This window comes from Henckelia pumila, chromosome 4, assembly GCF_033568475.1.
Source record: "Henckelia pumila isolate YLH828 chromosome 4, ASM3356847v2, whole genome shotgun sequence".
In the NCBI taxonomy this organism is placed as follows: Eukaryota; Viridiplantae; Streptophyta; class Magnoliopsida; order Lamiales; family Gesneriaceae; genus Henckelia; species Henckelia pumila.
This window is the reverse complement of record NC_133123.1, coordinates 64411062-64432065: the sequence shown is the minus strand read 5'-3', so window position 1 is coordinate 64432065 and position 21004 is coordinate 64411062. Positions and strand designations below refer to the sequence as shown.

The 21004-nt window shown below is 37.4% G+C and overlaps 2 protein-coding genes and 1 non-coding gene across 3 annotated transcripts; 1 reads left to right on the top strand and 2 right to left on the bottom strand.

The window, feature by feature from the left end:
* The first annotated feature begins 9974 nt into the window (after positions 1-9974).
* Positions 9975-10081, top strand: LOC140869987 (small nucleolar RNA R71). Its single transcript, XR_012146974.1, has one exon. It is a non-coding gene; the product is annotated as a small nucleolar RNA R71 (small nucleolar RNA).
* Positions 10082-11439: 1358 nt separating this feature from the next.
* Positions 11440-12642, bottom strand: LOC140894402 (uncharacterized). The gene is made up of 2 exons (XM_073302912.1): positions 12337-12642; positions 11440-11986 (listed from the first exon to the last, which is right to left on the bottom strand). Exons 1-2 carry the CDS (start codon positions 12612-12614, stop codon positions 11950-11952), a joined length of 315 nt encoding a protein of 104 aa, XP_073159013.1. The 5' UTR covers positions 12615-12642; the 3' UTR covers positions 11440-11949.
* A 2542-nt stretch (positions 12643-15184) lies between these two features.
* LOC140864029 (protein XAP5 CIRCADIAN TIMEKEEPER) lies at positions 15185-20777 on the bottom strand. Its single transcript, XM_073267906.1, has 12 exons — positions 20512-20777; positions 19589-19654; positions 19451-19515; positions 19249-19358; positions 18385-18466; positions 18208-18284; positions 18046-18107; positions 17795-17926; positions 17610-17663; positions 16729-16794; positions 16147-16221; positions 15185-15448 (listed from the first exon to the last, which is right to left on the bottom strand). The coding sequence occupies exons 1-12, from the start codon at positions 20680-20682 to the stop codon at positions 15398-15400; spliced, it is 1011 nt and encodes a 336-aa protein (XP_073124007.1). The 5' UTR covers positions 20683-20777; the 3' UTR covers positions 15185-15397.
* Positions 20778-21004: the final 227 nt, after the last annotated feature.

The following is a 21004-nucleotide window of genomic DNA, read 5'->3' as shown; positions in this document are numbered from 1 at the left end:
GAAGAGCCGATTTGATTTTGATCAGGGTCTACTTTGCAATTTTTGGAATTTTCTAGGACTAAAACGCAAAATTTGGATTTGTTATATTATTTGGGCTTGGAAAATAATTGACTTAGTCTCATTTGCTTCCTTCATCCCTTACAGATGTGATTCCTCCATTAAATCTTGGGAAACGTTTCTTCAAGCTTTTCTTTTCCGGTTTTCGGTCGATTCGTCCGTTAGAAATTAAATCCGAAGGCAGATTAGCGATCACGGCAGCGAGAGCTTCGTTCTATCGTAAGTATTTCTCCGATCAGTTATACTTCTATTTTCGGATGTTGTTAGAATCGATTGAGTTTCGGTTATGTTTCTCTTGAGCTAGTTCTTATCGTTTATTCTCAGTCGGTTTTGAAATAGAGTGTCGTTTGGAATTTTTATGATTTTTGGAAGCATAATTCAAAAATGGAGATTTTGAGATGTGTTGGATTTGAATTGTTTTTGATGTTTTAGCATTGGTTTGAGTTGTTTGAATTGTTGTACTGCTGTCTGCATTTCCGATTTGATCAGTTTATAGCCGTTATGCCGCCGGTTTGAGTTTTGGTATTTTGAACCGTTTGAGTTGATGAACTTTGGCTATTGAGTTTGTTCGTCGTTGTTGATCTTCTTTTGTCTCCGTACAGATTCTTTTGAAGTTTTTTGAGCCCAGAGTTAGCAGAAGTCGAACGTCGAAGATTTGGACGAAGAGCGGTATAGAGTTTACCTTGAGCGTTTGTTATTTTTGGGTTGTATAGATTTTGATATAACCTCTTTTGTAGCGTATCCAGAGTTGGAGCTTGTTTTAGTGGGATAGCACACTCAAGACAGTTGGTTCTTGAATTTTCCCTTAAATCACATACTTGCATCAATACTTTTTCTAGAATGAGGAACTTGTATTTTGTTGTTTGAACTTTTGTTACATGGCTTAATGCTTTACGTTTTTCTTATGCATTCATCTCGAGCCTAAATCTTTGATTTTCAGCGGGCTGTATGCCCTTTTTGTTTAGACGTTTCGGGGGCTATATAGCGAGTGGCCTGGGTTGTAGAAGTTCACCTAATGTCAGCATACTCCTTATAGTCGCACCAAAGTCTAGAGGATGGAGACACGGGGCACCACCTTGATCGGGATAGTCGGTGAGTTGTTACGTGATCTCATCCTCGGGATCCCAAAAGCATAGCAGCAATCTCTTGATTATCATATTTGATATCCCGATTTTAAAGACATGTATTTCATTAGTCTTAACTTTGAATATGTTGTTTTTATAACATGTTATTAACATATTACTTGTTATTGCATGTTATGTTGCTTTTACTGGGAATATCATTCTCACCGGAGTTATCCGGTTGTTGCTTTTTTTTTTATGTGTACTTGGCAACAGGTGGGGCAAGATCGAGTCAGCGAAGACTTGGTTAGCATCAAGATTGAGAGTTAAAAGAGGGACTCGGTTTAGAAGTCGAATCAACATGTCAATCTAGTTTATGTTGGAACATGTTTAGAACTCGAACTTCGTTGTTTATGTTGTATCGAATATGCGAGTATTGAGTTTGTATGTTGCTGTTGCATGTTTATTGTACCTCATTATGTATTGAAGAATTGGTTTGTGTTAGCATGGAATCTGTTCTGTCATGCCTTTTCTTTTGCTGATGCAACAGGGCACGGACCCCTTGCCACGTCCGTGCAAGGGTCCGTGTCCCCTTGCAAGTTTTGGAATGTGCTTGTTTTTGAGTGCACGGACCCCGTTGAAAGAGTGGGTGCCCGATTAGCCAACTTGTGGCTAAGGGCTTTTATGACTCTATGTATAAACAATATTTGTTTAATATAATTTACATTCATTAATGGCATTTTCTTTATCTTTCTTCATAATATTATATTGTGATATACTATTGTTGTTTTGATAAAGACCTTGAATATACTATAGTGTAAGTAAGATGAGATAGTGAATAAAGAGAGATCACTATCATGAAACACATCTTATAGTCACTGTATATTCTAAACAGTTCATAGTCAATTGAGTCGTCTGCAAATAAGGATAAGGATCGCTCGAGATCGAGACTAGCATTTGCGATGCCAAGTACCACGTTTCATTGGTATGGAACATAGAGATGTTCAAAGCATGCAAATGAATATTCATATGATGAATGATCGAACTACCCTATTCGGACTTTCCAAGTGGTTATTATTAATTGAGTGGATAAGTCCGCGGTTTTGGTTGTACACCATTAGTCCTTATTACTTGAAACATCATGGAGACTCTAATTTGAAAGAGTGTCTCAAGAGAATTTTCGAAATCCCTTCTCCCTTTTTGAGAGAATTCAGTCTGTGATTTTTATGAAAAATTACATTCTGAATTGACAGATCAAATCTGTTTAATCTCTTCGATAAACATCTGATTGATTTCTAGTGCAATCAATCAGAGGGTTTTAGTTTTCTGTTCGTGGACCTAATTCCGGAGATTGATCGAGCAAGTCATCAGTTCCTGGGATTTACAACAAGAGCAGATTTAATCTGTTGGAGTCCATAATCAAGCCATAGCTTGAAGAGGCAAAATATTAATTGTTATTATTATTTTACTTGCATAATTTAATCGTTAGGATTTGATACCCATGATATGGAATCGTTCCATATAAAAAAAAAATTTTAAACTTCCGCTGCATCGGGTATCAGATCTATGATCTGAAAACGTGTTCCAACACCCGTGCCACCTTCGGGTGAGCATCCGTGTGGTCGGACAAAAACTCAAGTTTTTAGTGCATTGATTCCGCATGGACCCGGACACGAAGGTGGTGCAGGGTCCGTGTGCTCTTTAGTTAAATGCACGGACCCGTTCACGGATGTGTGCACGGGGTCAGGGCATGTTATTTTTTAAAAAAATTCTTTTATTGCTTTTAATCTGAAATCTTGTATGCTTAATTATTGTTTAATCCGAGATTAGATGTTTAGAACCGAGGTCTCACAATTTCACTCTCAAGTATCCATTCCTTCTAACGACTCTAGACACACCCACCTCCCTTGAGATAATGAATTACACACCTCCGTATTTTATACCCGGGATTGCTTTAGCCCCATTAATTACCCGCTGAATTAGCTATAACTGGATAGGATATGAATTTTTTTTCTTTTCTAATCCCCCCGTCTATAGCCCGGATGGAGCATCAACCCCATGTAATCCGCATACTTAGCCTTTGATTTAATATTTTAGGATTTCAATCCTTTCAAGGCCCGGATGGAGTTTTATAAAAAAAAATGTTTTTTGTTTTTCTAGGTGCGTCCAAGATCATAAGTGTCATGCTAGCAGCTCGTCAGAATTCATAGAAAACAATTAAGATCCACAAAACACCTATTGTTGTGCAATGGTCAAACAGAAAGAAATTTCATCTAATCTTTCGTTACAATCCACTGGTCTAACACAAGTGCTTAAAATATTCGCGGGTCAACCTACAGTTTCTCATGTCAAATCAAGAGCACAACAAAAAAAATTTCACCCAAAATTCACAACTTCATATCATCACCGGCCCCCAATCATCGTTTGACTCAACACACATGTGAACAATTATGAAAATGCAAACACTTAACATTAAACAAGAATAACTTCAAAGTAAACACCCTCCCCAAACTTAGAAACTAGCATTGTCCTCAATGCTAAATAGACATAACCAATTTTTGACAACTCGAAACACAAACTAAAGCAAAACACAGACAATAAAAAACATACGAACGACAAATAAAAACAAAAAGAACAAGAAAACTAGAAACTCCCCTGGCTACTGGTCTTCGTCATCTCCATTGGACTCTTCATTGGAATATTCAGGTAGATCCCGTGCTAGGGCAACAAATTGAAAACGAAATGGAGGTGGATACAGTGGTGGGGTTGGAAAGTTTGCGGGTTCTAATCCAGCATTGGTGCACAACCCTCTCATCATACCATGCATCGAGTCCATATAAGCAAATGTGACATTCTGGCAGTCGTTCTGATGTTGGGCCAAGCAGATAGTTCATTAACCGTCTCATTATTGGGGCGGCAAGCGGGTGGTGGTTTCGGGGAGTGCCTCAAAGATTGACCGGGTCCAGAACTCGCCCGCCCACGCGATGTAAACTCCTGCAGTCTGAAAGTTTGCTTTGTCTTCAAAATTGAATCGTCCACATCCTGCATTGGATGTTGCCATTCTCCGTCGTCTCGCACTACAACTCCAGCTTGCACACAAAGTGCGGATACAATAGACGGGAAAAATATGCCAATATTCATTGAGCGGATGGATGTGTACAACTCCCTGTTGATTAGTTTACCTACATTTATTGTCCAGTTTTTGTGCAAGGCAAACAACAACAACGCCCTGCTCATCACCACGTCATGCGTGTGGCACACCGGCATCATCCTGTGAGTTAGAAATGCATACCACAATGCCGATTCCATCATTAAAACTTTTCTTTAAACGACAAAAATTTGACCGAGTCCTTCCAAACGTTTCCATCATAGCACAGTTCAGCAGAGACTAGATTATAATCCGAGCTAGCCTTAAACGCTTGGAATTGGCTATCGTCGACCTCTGGTATTTGCAATAAAGAATTAATAGTTTCAGGGTCGAAAGAAACTAACTTACCCCTCAAAAAAGCTTTGTTATAGGTTCGTTCAGGGGCATTAGCATAGAATTCCCTCACCAAAGATACGACGGCCACAGGAGGTTAGCAGCAGAACTAGGTCCATCCACGCTCAGTGATGCCGAGGGAGATGGTGCGGTTCTTGGATAGATCGATTCCTCTCTCGGGGATCGGATTCCTATTGATCTTTGCATCTTCATAGCATGCTTTAGCCTCCATGGAGATGAACTTTCCGTCGATAATGGTGGAGGATGAAGAAGAAGCACGAGATGAAGCAATCTTTGCTCTCTTTGGTCCCATCTTGAGCGAGATGTGAGAAATTGATAAAGATACCTGCGATTGGGAGGAGAAGAAGTGAGAAATAGGGAGAATAGGAGGAGGCGTAGGGTTTTTAAGAAGAAGAGGAAGGAAATAGATAAGAAGGAAAGGGGATCGGGGCTCTTAAATTCCGGATCTGCGCGAGGCTTCCGCGCGGTAGAAAATGACCGCGCGGGAATAACCCTCTTTGAGAAAAAATTAAGAAAACAGAGAGTGCGCTACCACCCGCGCGCACCCTATTTTGAAAAAAACTGGAAAAGCAAAAGGTGCGCGCGCGGGCGCACCTTAATTTTAGAAAAAAACTTAACAGAATACAAAAACAAAGAGAGAGAGTTTAGAGATTAGTTCTCAATTTATAATCTAGAGCTTGACTGTTCGCCTCCCCAGGCTAGTCTTGTTCAGTGAGTGTGGTGATGATTGGCGTCGAGTAAACATCACCCCCCACATAGTGTTTCAGCCTCTGATCATTGATCGTGAAAGACTCGTTTCTTGCATCCTTTATCTCAATGGCCCTCGATGGATACATCTTAGTGATTTTGTAGGGACCGGACCACCTAGACTTCAACTTTCCAGGAAAGAGCCTCGGCCGGGAGTTAAACAAAAGCACTACTTCTCCTTCCTTAAATTCTCGGTGACGAATGCGTCTGTCATGTATTCTCTTGGTCCTTTCTTTGTACGACACCACCATATCGTATGCTTGATCTCGAAATTCCTCTAATTGGTTTAGCTCAAGCAATATCTTCTCACCTGCAGCAGCAAATTCAAAATTTAATGCTTTGATAGCCCAATATGCTATATGCTCTAACTCAACTGGAAAATGACATGCCTTACCAAACAACAGTCTATATGGGGAGGTGCCTATAAGAGTTTTAAAAACGGTCATGTAGGCCCATAATGCATCGTCAAGGCAAAGTGCCCAATCCTTTCTATTTGTACTCACACTTTTTTTTCCAAAATTTGCTTAATTTCTCGATTGGACACTTCTACTTGGCCACTTGTTTGGGGATGATAAGGAGTAAAACTTTTGTACTTGACACCATATTTCTTCAAAAGTTTTTCAAAGAGTTTGTTGCAAAAGTGGGTGTCACCATCACTAATAATTACACGGGGTGTACCAAACCGATTAAAAATTTATTTCTTTAGAAATTTTGTGACCACCAGTGCATCATTAGTTACACAAGCTTCTGCCTCCATCCATTTAGAAAAATAATCGACGGCGACCAAAATGTATTTTTTTTTTGTAAAAGAGTTTGGAAATGGTCCCATAAAGTCGATTCCCCACATACCAAATATCTCACACTCAATAATATTATTCAATGGCATTTCATGATGGTTTGAGATATTACCTGTCCGCTGACATCTATCACACTCAATGACAAAAGACCGCCAATCTTTAAAAATATTGGGCCAATAGAACCCACATTCAAGTACCTTAGCTGCCATCTTGATTGGCCCAGCATGGCCACCTACCTCACGGTCATGACAATGACTGAGGATACTTTTCATCTCTCATCCCGCCACACATCTCCGAATCATAGATTCAGCGCAAATTTTAAACAAGAAAGGTTCTTCCCAAAAATAATGCTTTACATCTGACATAAATTTTTTCTTTTGATGAAAAGACAAGTTATGTGGAAGTGTGCCCGTGACCAAGTAATTTGCAAAATTAGCATACCAAGGGGGGTTTTCTATGGCAAACAACTTTTAATCAGGGAACCAATCATCTATGTCCTCAGTATCATTCTGTGCACAATCAGGAATGCATTCTAGTCTAGACAGGTGATCAGCGACGACATTTTCTACTCCTTTTTTTATCCTTTATCTCTAAATCAAATTCTTGTAAGAGCAGGATCCACCTAATCAACCTAGGTTTTGCATCCTTCTAAGCCAATAGGTGTATTATTGCAGAGTGATTAGTGTATACAGTGATTTTCGAAAGGACAAGGTATGAATGGAACTTGTCAAGTGCAAAGACTAGAGCTAGCAACTCCTTTTCAGTGGTGGCATAATTCAGTTGGGCTTCATTCAAGGTTTTGATAGCATAGTAAATAGTACGGAATACCTTGTCTATTCTTTGGCCAAGTACAGCGCCAACAGCTGAGTCACTTGCATCACACATGACCTTAAATGGGAGATCCCAGTTAGGTGATGTCAGTACTGGTGCAGTCACCAATCTTTCTCTAAGAGATTCAAATTCCTGTAAGCAATGGGAATCAAGATTAAAAGGTGTATCTTTCATCAATAAAGAAGACAGAGGTTTTTCAATTTTTGAAAAATCTTTAATGAACCACCGATAAAAAACGGCATGGCCTAGAAAACTTCTAACTCCCTTGATCGTCGTCAGTGGAGGAAAATTCTGAATGACTTGAACCTTGGCCCTGTCCACCTCGATTCCCTACTCAGATATTTGGTGCCCTAATACAATACCTTCTGTCACCATGAAGTGGCACTTTTCCTAGTTTAGTACCAAGTTCGTCTCCTCGCATCTCATCAAAACAGTATTCAGATTATTCAGACATGAATCAAAAGATTGACCAAAAATGGAAAAATCATACTTGAATATTTCTAGAAAATTTTCAACCATATCATGAAATATAGCAGTCATGCATCTCTGAAAAGTTGCAGGAGCATTACAAAGACCAAAAGACATACGTCTATAAGCAAACGTACCATATGGGCAAGTAAAAGTTGTTTTATCCTGATCTTCAGGTGCAATCGCAATTTGATTGTATCCTGAATACCCATCTAAAAAGCAATAGAATTCATACCCAGCAAGTCTTTCTAGAATTTGGTCAATGAAGGGGAGGGGAAAATGGTCCTTATGGGTTGCGTTATTCAATTTCCTATAATCTATACACACACGCCAGCTTGTAACTGTCCTAGTAGGTATCAGCTCATTCTGCTCATTCTTAATGACAGTTATCCCCCATTTTTTTGGTACACATTGAACCGGACTCACCCATGCACTATTAGAAATGGGATAAATAATACCTGCATCCAGAAGTTTTATCGTTTCAGCCTTCACCACTTCTTGCATCTTGGGATTCAACCTCCTTTGTGGTTGGACCAATGGGTTGATGGTCTCTTCCATTAAGATTTTATGCATCCAGATGGATGGATTAATGCCTTTGATATTTGCTACCTTCCAGGAAAACACACTCTTGTGACTTTTGAGAACATCCAGCAATTTGGCCTCCATTTCACCTGTCAAAATATAAGAAATTATAACAGGTAAATTTTCATTCTCACCTAGAAATACATATTTCAGATGGGCTGGTAGTGGTTTCAATTTAACAGTTGGTGGTTCTTCAAGACTTGGTTTCTGGAGGACTAAATCCTTCCGGTCACCAAGATCTTCGAGTCTGAGCTTGCCACCTTTTCGCCATGACTGGTTATCATTCAAGTAAGCAGTCATCTCTTCTATCTCTTCATTGATTACGTCTTCATGAGGAGGAGATATAAGCGCAACTTCTAATGGTTCCTGGAATGTATACTGCGCATAATCATACAAAAATGAGTTCACAACATCTATTTGAAAACATTCTTCATTACATTGTGAAAATTTAAGTGCATTAAACACATCAAAGGAGATTTTCTCCTCTCCCAATCTCAGAAGTAGTTCTCCATTTTGTACATAGATGAGTGCTTTTCCTGTTGCCAAGAAAGGTCTTCCCAGAATAAGCGGCATGTCCAAGTCTTCCTCCATATCAAGTACCACAAAATCCATCGGGAAGATGAATTTGTCGACTTTCACCAGCACGTCTTCTATTATCCCTCTTGGATATTTGATAGACCTGTCCGCCATTTGCAATGACATCCTGGTGGATTTCGGCTCTCCCAAGCTCAGTTTTCTGAAAACAAAATATGACATTAAGTTTATGCTAGCACCTAAATCACACAAAGCTTTATGAAATTGCACATCATTAATAACACAAGGGATAGAGAAACTCCCTGGAGGATCTTGTTCTAAACTAGTGCTGAGCAATTTTCTATTAGACTGATCATTGCATGCTCCTCCAATTTTCTCTTGTTGAAGAGAATCTCCTTCAATAACTTAGCATAGCTGGGCATTTGCATCAATGCGTCGGCGAAGGGGATGTTTATATTTAATTTCTTGAATACTTCTAGGAATTTAGCAAACTGGGAATCTAGCTTGGCCTTCTTGAGAGCTGCAGGAAAAGGTGGTGGAAAAACAATATTTGACTGTGATGTGGGTGGTTGTGTAGAAGTAGAAGACTTACCTGCAGTTTTCTCTAATATAGTTGGTTCTGGCTCTTTCTCTCTTCGTCTCTCACATTCGATTCTCTTCCCACTTCTTAATTTAACAGCCTTGACCTGCTCCTTTGGATTTTTTTCCGTGTCACTTGGCAAAGTACCCAGCTCTCTGCTTGACATCGCTTTAGCTAACTGCCCTATTTGATTTTCAAAATTCTTAATCGATGCATCCTGATTCTGCATTCTGGTCTCAGTGGATGATATGAACTTTTGCATCATCTGTTCCATGCTTGACTTCTCCTCTTGATGTTGTTTTCCATAGTTCTGATTCCCATATGGCTTATTATTCTGTCCTCCCCACGAAAAGTTCGGATGCTTTTTCCACACTGGATTATATGTATTTGAGAATGGATAATTCCTAAGGCGGTTTTGATTTCCTACATGGTTTACCATGCCTCCCTCTGGCTGATATGATGGATTTTCTGTCTGACAATCTTTCGTGAAGTGTTCAGCACCACATTTCTCACACCACACTTCTTGAATACGCATCGCAGACTGCCCTAGAGTTAGCTCTTCAATCCTCTTATTCATTACCTCAAGCTGAGCTGCTACTGAGGTGAATGCATCAACTTAATGCATTCCTGCGGATCTTTTGGCTGCACTTCTCTCAGACTGAGGGTGATAGCTACTAGATGCCATCTCCTCAATTAACTCATATCCATCCTCTGGTGATTTTTGTAATAAATTACCACCTGTAGCTTTATCTAGCATGGTAAGATTAGAGTCAGGAAGACCATAATAAAAAGTTTGTACCATAAGACCGTCTGATAATTGGTGGTGTGGGCATCTCCTCAATAGATCTTTATAGTGCTCCCATGCTTCATAGAGTGTTTCCTGTTATCCTTGAGCAAATGTTGTGATGTCAGCTCTTAGCTTCATCAATTTAGATGGCGGGAAGTATTTGGTAAGGAAAGCTTTCGCGAGATCATCCCAAGCAGTGATCGAACCTGCAGGTAGATTTGTTAGCCATGCTTTAGCCTTATCTCTTTAAGAAAAAGGAAATAAACGCAAACGAATAGCGTCATCAGAAACTCCTTGCATCTTGAAAGTATCACAAATTTCTAAAAAAAATCAGGTGGGCATATGGATCATCGATTGTCATCCCACCAAATTGGACTGTGTTTTGCACCATTTGAATGATAGCAGGCTTTATTTCAAAATGATTTGCTGCTATGGTTGGCCTGATGATGCTTGGTCTGGCATTTTCGATGGATGGCAAGGCGCTATCCATCATTGACCTGTAGATAGGTGGTGCATTGTTCTCAGCATCTCCATCATTCAGCATCCGCAGCTCCTGTTCTGCCATTGTTTCTTTATGTTGCCTTCTTATCCTGCGAAAGGTTCTTTTGATTTCAGGATCAAAAGGGATGAGTTTCAACTCAAATGGATGTTGCATGCACTGCAAGAGAATCCTGCAGTTCACAGATGAAAATAGTGATTAAAATTGGTGTAAAGAAAATTAAATAAAATAAATCAAAGTAATCAATAGTCCCCGGCAACGGCGCCAAAAACTTGATCAAGCAAATACTAACACTTAAACTCAATATAAAAATCTTTCTATTACGCTCAAAATTATCGCAAGTGCACGACTCAAGTTATAGTAAAGTGTACTGAATACGAGTATCGTCCTCAGGGACTATGTCGACAATGGTTTATTTATCTTATCTTTTCTACCCAAAGTATCGAAATTTTGATAAATGATTATAACTAAAATTTATAACTAATGAGCTCAACTTGAATAACTAGAATTAATGCAGATAATGAAACCAACTTTTCAAGATCAAAAAATATAATATGAAAAGATTTTGTTGGAACTTCGGTTCACCTTCTCCCTAATTGAACTGGACGATTGAATCTTAATTTAATACACATAAATTTGACAAAAATTCCTGATGTATGGACACTCTCTCTCGAGTTTATGCCAATCTAACTCAAGTTAATGAAATAATTAAATATCTTTAATTATTTATCATTACTGATTGCTTTGCGTTCTTTGAATTCCTACAACTTTCAACTTGGTGGTCTATGGTTATCAACATGTACTAAATATCATATCTCTATGCATATTTTAAGTCCATGAATTTTATCACTCGTCCTAATCATGAATCTATCTCTCGACAGCAATTCACAACTTACGAATCTATGCTAAAGTTAGCTACTCCTCAACATAGAAATAATAAACCGTGATAAAATCAAATACTAGTATAAATCAAACTTAATTCGTCCAAAAAGTTCAATCACACATACGTGTTTCGGGGTTTGGATCCCCTAAATTCCAACAAAATATAGTTTAGCTACTACAACTCATCATAAAATTCAATCTAACAATGTTTTTCAACATAAAAATCCAGAAATTGTGAAGAAGAAGAAGAAGAAGAAGAAGAAGAAGAAAAAGAAGAAGAACTCCGAACGAGAAGAAGAAGTCTTCGATCTTTAGCAGCCGCCTCAGCCTCAATCTTCTGCTTATCGAACCCTTGAAACGTCTGAAAATATCCTATATATAGTGCCCATCAGAGTCCTTTCCAAATAAAACTCCCGGAATAAATTTTCCCAATTACGCGCGGGCGCCCGAGCGGTAGAAAACAGCCGCTCGGGCGCTGGGTTTCTGCCTTGACTCTTTTAGTTCAAACAGGCATGCGCGCGGGCGGCTGAAAAGTGTCGCGCGGGCGCATGCCTTCTGACTTTTTTTCTTTTTTTTTCAACTGCTGCGCTCGAGCGGTAATAAACAGTAGCTCGAGCGCAACCTACTTTTTCAGAAATATTTCTTTTCTTCTTGATTTCCTGCAAAATAATCATAAAAACCAGAGGAGTGAATGATATGCATGAGAAAACACTAAATGCAACATGAATAAATTAAAATAAACAAAATGGTACAATACGAATGCAAAACACATAAAAACCAAGCAATAAAACATGCAAAAACGACTCCTATCAGCAAACATTCAAGTCTAGAAACTGCAGTCTTCAGATTAGTGTTTTCTTTCACAAGAATCTTGTTCAACTTATTATTTTCAATACATTCAGCAAACAAATCTTCATACATCATACAAGCCTCTTCCATAGACATTGTTCCATCACCTGCTTCAGTATTACACTTATCATTAGCAATAGAAGAAGTTAAGCAAACTGACCTTTGGGAGGTGTTGCGGCCAGGTGTGGCAACATCTTCAGCAACACCTAAAGGATTGACTTGAAAATACTTCTTGCTTTCCAGTAAAGCTTTAAGAGTTGTGTGACTTTCTTCATCTTCATGTTCTTCATCTTCTTCAGATTCATCACTCAAAGATGTGTTTATTCCCTTCCGAAGAGTATTAGCACACTCATTGGCATAAAGTCCAAAGCCTTGACATGCATGATACTGAACAGTATCTAACTTCTTCGAAACAGGCTTCTTTTTCCATTCCAACATCAGTCGAGGGTTATGAGGATCAGGAACCTTTTTCGGTGATTGATCTGGTCCAGCAATTCTTAAGGGCTTGTTGGAGAACATTGGAGCCCTAAGTTTTTGATCAGATTTCTTAACCTCCTTCATCCTCTTCAGATAATCATTGAACATCTTGGTCATGAGTGAAATCGTATCATCCTCAATATCAGATTGAAGAACTTCTTGACGAAACTGAACATAATCCTCATATGAGTCATTCGAAGCTTGAAAAGCTATTGATTTTCTCTTGTCCTTCTTTTGTGCAGTAGTATTCATATAAAACACTTGAAGAATGCTAATCAATTATGTAAAATTCATCTTCGAAGAGTCTTTTACTTCCTCAAGAGCCCAAACTTTTCCATTGAATCTCTCCGGCAGTGATCGAAGAACTTTGTTCACTACTCTTTCATTAGCAATTGGTTCTCCAAGAGTGAATGCCTCAGTGGTCAGTTCTCGAATACGCTGATCATATTCAGAAATCGTTTCATTGTCATTCATTCTGAGATTTTCAAATTTCGAGGCTAATAGCCTCAACCTCGTTCGCTTGACACTTCCAGATCCTTCACAATGCTCCTGAAGAGTATCCCATGCATCCTTGGCAGTAACACAATCAGCAATAATTCCGAACATTCTCATGTCCACACTTGAGAATATAGCCTTCATAGCTTTCGCATTAAAGCTTGAGATTTGTGCTTCCTCGGTTGTCCCTGTAGTTTCTGGCTTTATGATATATCACCCTCTTTGTCCATGACCTTAGGTACAGTCCAACCAGTAAGAACACTCTGACAAGCACGTTCATCCATGGCTTTGATTGTAAAGCGCATCCTTGTCTTCCACAAAGCATAATTCGTGCCATCAAGAACTGGAGGTTTCAGAAACGAGTTTTCAGTAGTAGATGAGTCCATATTATTTCCTGAAATAAAATATTAAAGTAACAGTAACAGCAACAATAAAAATACTCAAGAGTAAATATGCACAAGTACTAAAGTAATAAAAGGTTGCACATACAAACAGATTCAGATGTTGTCACAAGGTGTTGACAACATCTTCAATAACACCTTGATTAACATGCATCAGAATTTTGCTTTTCATGAATAAAATAGATAAGCAACCAAATAAATCAGACTCAAATATTTAAGCAAGAGTATAAAATACTCTTGCAGCGCCTCAGGGCAAAACTTTCACTAGAAAATAATCAAAGAGTTTTACAAACCCTAAAACAAGTGAATTATTGTAAAAACCAATTTTCTCAAAGCATGTGAGAAAATAAAGAATAAAACAAATAAACCAACTCCTAAAAGTCTACTTTATTTCGTTTTTTTTTTTTTGTTTTAGTTTTAGAAATTTATAATCATATATCCAAATCATTTTTATTCGATTCGGTTCGATTTTCTACCAAAACAATTCGATTATTTCGGTTTTGATACCATTATTAAAATTAATAATATATATTGTAAAATATAATATGTTATCTTTTTAAATGATTTATTAGTAAAACTTTTAAAAATAAAGTTTAAATAAATTACATAAACAAAAATCAACTAAAATTACATTAAACAATCATCAATTAATCAACTACGAATTACAAAAACAAAAATGAATTACATAAACAACAATCAACTAAGAATTCATGCACTGTCAGGCACAAATGGTGACGGAGACGATGATGATTTCCTATTGTACGACCAGGATGAGAAAGGTGACTAATCGCAGGCCCCATAGCTCCCTCTTAACACTTCGTGATTTTCGTTGGGATTGTGAAACAATTTAACATTTCTCATCGTGTGATGCACTACTACTACTTGTTGTTTGACCTATTAATGTTTTGCGGGTTGTAGGTTGAACAAAATTTTGGGATATTATTCGTTAGTAATGAAGTACGTATTCAAGTTGTTATTAATTGAATTCGACAAATGCTTAGTAGAATGACGAATTGGACACAAACATCGCTGGAATAAGGGACGGTTTAAAATAAAACATCCCTAAAACTAGCTACTAATTTACCAAAAACAGTTGCTAATGACAGCGCCTAATTTCCCAAAACTCTCTCTAACAATAGCGGCGGTTTGTGGTCTAAATCGTCACTATTCTTAGGTAGTGTTTGGGAGAGCTTCTAGAAAGCACTTCTCAATTTTTCCTTAACAAAATTTCACAAAATTTCAAAATTTTGTAAAAAAAAAAGCTAAGAAATGCTTCGTAGAAACTCTCTCAAACACTACCTTAGAGACGGTTAACTAAGTAAACTGCAGCTCTATTAGTCTCTAACAATATTAGGGAGGTCTTCAAGGAAAATTGCGATAAAATTTTGTTAACCTTCGCTAATACCTGCGACCATTCTCTTAAGGAATCATTACATCTCAACGACGAAAATACACGGATGCTTTATAATTTAGTCGCAAAAACATCGCTAATTTCATGTTACATTTCAGCGACAAAGAAAACATGGACGCTTTATAATTTAGTCGCAAAAGCGTCACTAAATTGCCGAAATTTTTTGTGGTTATGATCGAAATACTTTATTATGGATTAAATTTTCAAACACAAATCCTTGCACAGAAACAGAAAAGCAGAAGCCGATTGCATGTCGAAAGATTAAAAAAAAAAAAAAACACAGTTCTTCCAGCACAAGTGAATCGTTTTAGTTCAATCCAGCTTTTCAGAAGTTTACCATTAATACTCACACAATGATCACCAACTTATGACTGATGTTCACGGTACAAGTTGAAAAACATGCATTTTAGTTGACCTGATAAACCAAGACAATGAAATCAATCCCCGTGAATCGTGTAGCGCTCCCATTTCTTTGTCGGATCATATATCTGCCAAGGAGACAGTCAGAATCAGATAGTCGTTCAACCATAAATTGTGATACAAACAGCACACTCACAAAAGTTACTTCTTATAGAACGTCTTCTAGGTTGCATGTTAACAGGATGAATTTGGTTTAGATGGAGGGATTTGATTTGAAAAAAGGTTCGGAACCTTGATGTCAAATGAATAAGATCTTGAGTGTATTCAAAATGCATCATAACTATTAGTTATTGATATAAGTTTTAAGTTGATAGTGGCTAAATTTGAAATTCATGCTTAGTTGGATTCATTCAAATAAGTCAAGTGAATTTGAAATCACGTACTTGGTATCCATTATTTCAAATTATTTCGATCTAATCGCAGTCTTAGGTAATATTCAAGATATGCAGATACCGACTAAACAAGAGAAATGTCGGATAGGAATGAAAGAATGCAGCATTTATATGGCTCCAGCATTCTTATTTTCAGTCAAGACTCGACAGTTTTACATGATGAGGAGCTTATACAAAGATGTTTGCATACGGTCAACATTTTAGAAGAGGTTAAAGTAAGATAATTTAAAAATGTTTCAAGCTCCCCATTTTCGAAATAGTAAAAAGAGATTTCTTGTCAGGTATTTAACTCATAATCTCTTAAATCTAGTTTTATCAAAACGAATTAGAATCATCTTCAAATATTATACAGAGCATACAGGGCAGAGACCTACCTCCCATCTTGAAGCTGGAAATATGTGCTTATTCTTCTCATACCAATGCCTCTCCACAACTTTGCCAGCATGAGACTGTTGAACAAGAGGGATCCATTAATCAGTAAACGTTGTAGTTTACAACTACCAAAAAGGCCACTGAAGAAAACAAAATAAAGTGCATTGTGAAATGCTGAATTTCTCGATCTAAAAAAATCCCTGAATTCCTCGTGGCCATGCGATAAACATTGTGAAAATGCTATTTATGGAGTAAGATGAGAAGGCAAGGGATTGAATACAGTACTGAACATGATAACCCATGTCTCAAAATCCACTGCATACATTAGAAAAACTCGAACAAGATTTTATGCTGAATACTGAACATTACTTCCATATACCCGGAAATCGCATGTGGAACGTGCAAATACGAATATGATTATCCCAACATGCTGCTGCTTCTCATGTTAGTTATATGGGACCATGCATGAGGAATTTCAGGCATACATACAATCTTAGAAATCATGATGCTAAGATGCATACCTGATTGAGCACCCATTATATCTTCTAATAAGAAAAACCCTTAAGTATGCTAAGATTTATTACCTCATCCTTCTCAATTGTAGCATCGGCAATGGTTCGAACATCCTCATGAACATCAAAGTGGAAAAGCTGTATAACAAATACAAAAGGCAAAACACACTTATAAGAGGTTTTCACAAACTAGGCCAATTTCATTTAGTTATATTATAAGAAAGATATAGAAAGGTTCAAATATCATGCATAATGAAGTAGTAATCGCATGATATTCATAGCAAACAAGCAAATTAAACACAAATGAAAGTTCAAACCATAATAAATGAAGTTGATCAACAACATGAACAATTGCAGAATGAAGCCTCCAATTCCGAAAAAAAAAATATATAGGTTCTCACAACCGGAAACTGAATACTGAAAAAAGGGAAAAACGAAATAGAAAAGGAAAAAGAGAAAGGAGAGGGAACGGAGAGAGGGAAAGATTTTGTTACTGTTTGAGAGATATTATATCATATGCTGCAAACATATAGATCCCTAAACTAGAGAATGGCCTAAAACATAAAAAAATACCACAACTGTTCATTAGTTCCTGTGCTTGTAATTTCCATCTCATCAACTTTCTGGCGCCACCAATAAATTCACACCAGTTATTTAACATCAATAAAAGGAATAATCTGTCACCTAACAGTTTGGTCTGAAACTTGAAACTTTTTTTTATGCGTAAGCAGTTCATTAAATAAAGTCTCTTGTGGTATTGATTTGTCAATAAACGATCTAGTCATTTAGATTATATTTACACATCACACAAATCATGGTTTGCCACAAAGGATACCAATAATCATTATACGGTGACATCTACTAAGCAGAACAAATGCAGTATAAGTGCAACTCTGACTAGATTTGTAATCGTTAAAGTTGTGATACTGATTTAAGCCTGAAGATGGCATTACCGGTCCACTTTTCCCTCTAGCCTTGTTCACGATCAGCTCATAGAAACTGTATTGCTGCAAGAAGGAAAAACACTTTTACAAGCGTAGCAAGATGCATAAAACACTTTCTTGTGGTTATATGCCCTAATATTTTCAGATCTACAGTGGAGATAGGAGGTTGCATTGTCTTTGGCTGAAGATCTTACATGTGGGATGATGAGATCTTCTTTCACATAGAGCAAATTCTCCACTGATGTAGTCCGAACCTCTCGAAATTCAGGTGCAAGCTGCTGCTGAACAGAGCGAAGAAACTCCCCAATTGTATCACCTTTCCGAACCTATATTGGTGCAATGATAAATAACAGGAAACAGAGTAAAGAAAAAAATGCACTAGGATAAAATTCCACCAAAATGTAGGGGGGAGTGGAATGAAAGAAGAGAAAAAGTATATCTCAACCTGAATCACACGTCTGTGGCCAGTACCATCCCAATAGCTGTATGTAATTTCAAGAGGCTCATCTAATATAAACAAAAAAAAAAAAAGAAAGCAAACACGAAATCAGAAAAACAATCCTTAGCAGATCAACACTCGTTAGAGTTACAGGGCTTCTAGACTAACTTTTGATCTGCTGTTGTTCTCGAAGCCACTGTTTCCGCAACCTTTCACGCTCAGCTTGTTCCTCCGCCTCCCTCTCACTGTAAGAGTATGCTTCAAACTCCAAAGGCCAAGGATAAGTAAAGAATCAAAAAGTACGGAGAAGGTTGCAGTTATATGTATGAGGGGACGATAGCTCACCTATCCGGTAAAAAGCTAGTTTCAACTGTAGGGTCTTTGCCAAATTTTCTACGTGTAGCCCTTTCAAAGTCTTCATCATATTCTTCACACAGAAGGCAGATGATTTATCAAAAATGAATACAAATAAAAAATGCATAAGAATACTCAAATTTATCCCAACAATAACGATGTGAGTGAAATTTCAATTTTCTCCAGATGCAATGAAATATCTTACATGCCTATCTCCATAAATACTTTGAAGGTAACATTATTTGCATAACTGCCCCACATAGTTGGAAGGTTTCACAGCACCCATTCTCAAACAGATGCATACAATGTTTTCACAAATTCTACTAAAAATCTAAAATAGTTTCAGACAAGACGTAGGCAACATGTGGCTTTTGAAGACAAGATTTTAAATCTTCATCTTGATAGACATTCCAGAAAAGACAGAGATAAAGCAAAACATAAATGCAAACCACCTGTTCCAACAAGAGAGAAAATATCAATGCGAAACATGACCAAAATAAAGCAAAATATGCATAAACAAATCTAAAAAATATGTAAAACACCCAGGGGCAGCAACGACCAAAAGACCATCCAAGAGAAACAAAGCCAGTAACAACAAATCAGCAGAAACAAAAAATATATAAAGACCAACTATGGAAACATGAGGAAAAGACAATAAAATCATGAATTTCTGTTTACTTCCAATAACAATTATACTCGAGTGCGCTGTCCAAAAGATTCTTGAATCATGGGAAAATAAAGTTGTTCCTCAAAAATTTAGAGGGAACTATCAAACCACAGTATTTCAAATTTGATTCAAAGAACACCAGTAGAAGAGATATATAGTGCAAAAGGGTATAAACTGATAATACTCACTGTTTTCCTCATCTTCCTCTGCGCCATTCTCAAAATCATCAGCAAAAGATAGTCGAGGGTCTGCCTTTATTTTCCTTTTCTTTAGCTTCTGCAGCTGAAGCTCCTCCTCTCTATACAGAGAAGAAACGATAGAAAACTCATATATAAAATGGGAGCCTAAGACCAAAATGTCATATATTCACCAGCCAGAAAATTCACTCACTCTTGCTGTAACTTTAGGAGTTTTTCCTTTTCTTCCTCTTCTATTTTGTTCTTAATATTCACTCTCTGCAGTAGGAGGCACCATATCAATAAGTAACAACCCAAGAATCCAAAAAAGGGGGGAAAGAGAGTAAAGCACCTTCTCAACATATTGTTCCCGAGTGACCAATCCTACAGTTTCCTTCTTGAATGCAGTCTCAAGAATCTGAGCACAATTGACAGTAATACTCCAATCAAATACAGAAGAGTAACGCATAACTTGATAACAAGCATTATTTAAAATAAATTGAAAATTGGATAGATTTTTTATCGCTCACTATTTTAACTTTCTTTGACCTGCCATTGGCCTTGGAATCATGTCCAAGCTTGATTTTATTGTTTATTGAGCTAAAGTCAAGTTAATCTCAGTACCTACATATTTGTAGGTATCACAAACCCAGGTTTGGCTTTTGAAGTTTGAACATGAACATAAAATTCAATCATGACTTTCATATATCCGTCAAGAATGGTGAAGCCTGATTTAATAGCTAGGAAGCCTAACACAAGAAAATAGAGACATTCGATCATTTTCCAAAACTAAAAATGAATTACAAAGCGCTTTTCGAGCTTGATCAAATTACTTTTGGGACCTGCGATAGTACTTGAACGTGGCTAGATTATTTATTATTTAAGGATCCAAAAGAACTAAAAAAACTCAAATAACCAGCTTCAGGTCCTTCTTCAATTTGCTTCACCAGATTCGATAGTTTGAAGACCTTCAATCATCCATCCTTTTTTATACAAGAAAGTTGAAATAATACTTTATAAAATTAAAATCTCTATATTAAAAAGGCTTTGATCATATAACACAATTTTTAAAGCTTTGCAATAACTTAATCAAACAAGCTATTTACAAGCTACATTTCATAAAATGTGGAGTAAAACCCACTTCAAAACATGAATAACTCGAATTTCAAGCCACTTTCATCCTTCATAAAAAGGTATTGAACGGAAACGCGCTAAGAATCCAATTTCAATTGTGAAAACGCATTGGTATATCTTCAAATGTTGATGTTAAGATACCTCGGAAGTGCTGGAGCCGAACTGGAGGAGTCCCGGTTGGCCTTCGGAAGCGGCGGTTTTCTTCTTGAGCTCTTGGATCTTACGGCGCTCGGCCTCTCTCTGCTTCTCCAGTCGGCGGATCCGAACCGCATCCTGCGCCGTCCCCACGTACCCGTCACCCATGCCAGCCATAATGATCCTCTCCTTCAACCCTAGGGTTTGATTTTTCGGTTTTTTGAACCAAGATTTGATTTTTCTTTTCCGGGACTGAGTTTCTCCGCTAGCGATTATTATATTATCATAAAGTAATATATCAAGGTAGCCCAAACTTTAGCGCTACATTTAAAATTTGCCCAATATTTATAGAAACTACAAAATTTTCCTAAATTTTGTAAAAAAATAAACACTTCCCAAATTTCATGTGACCATCGTAGAAGGATCCACCCGCATTATGTTCATTGTTCACTTTTAGACTACGTTTACTTAGTTTGATTAAAATTGAATTAATTAATTA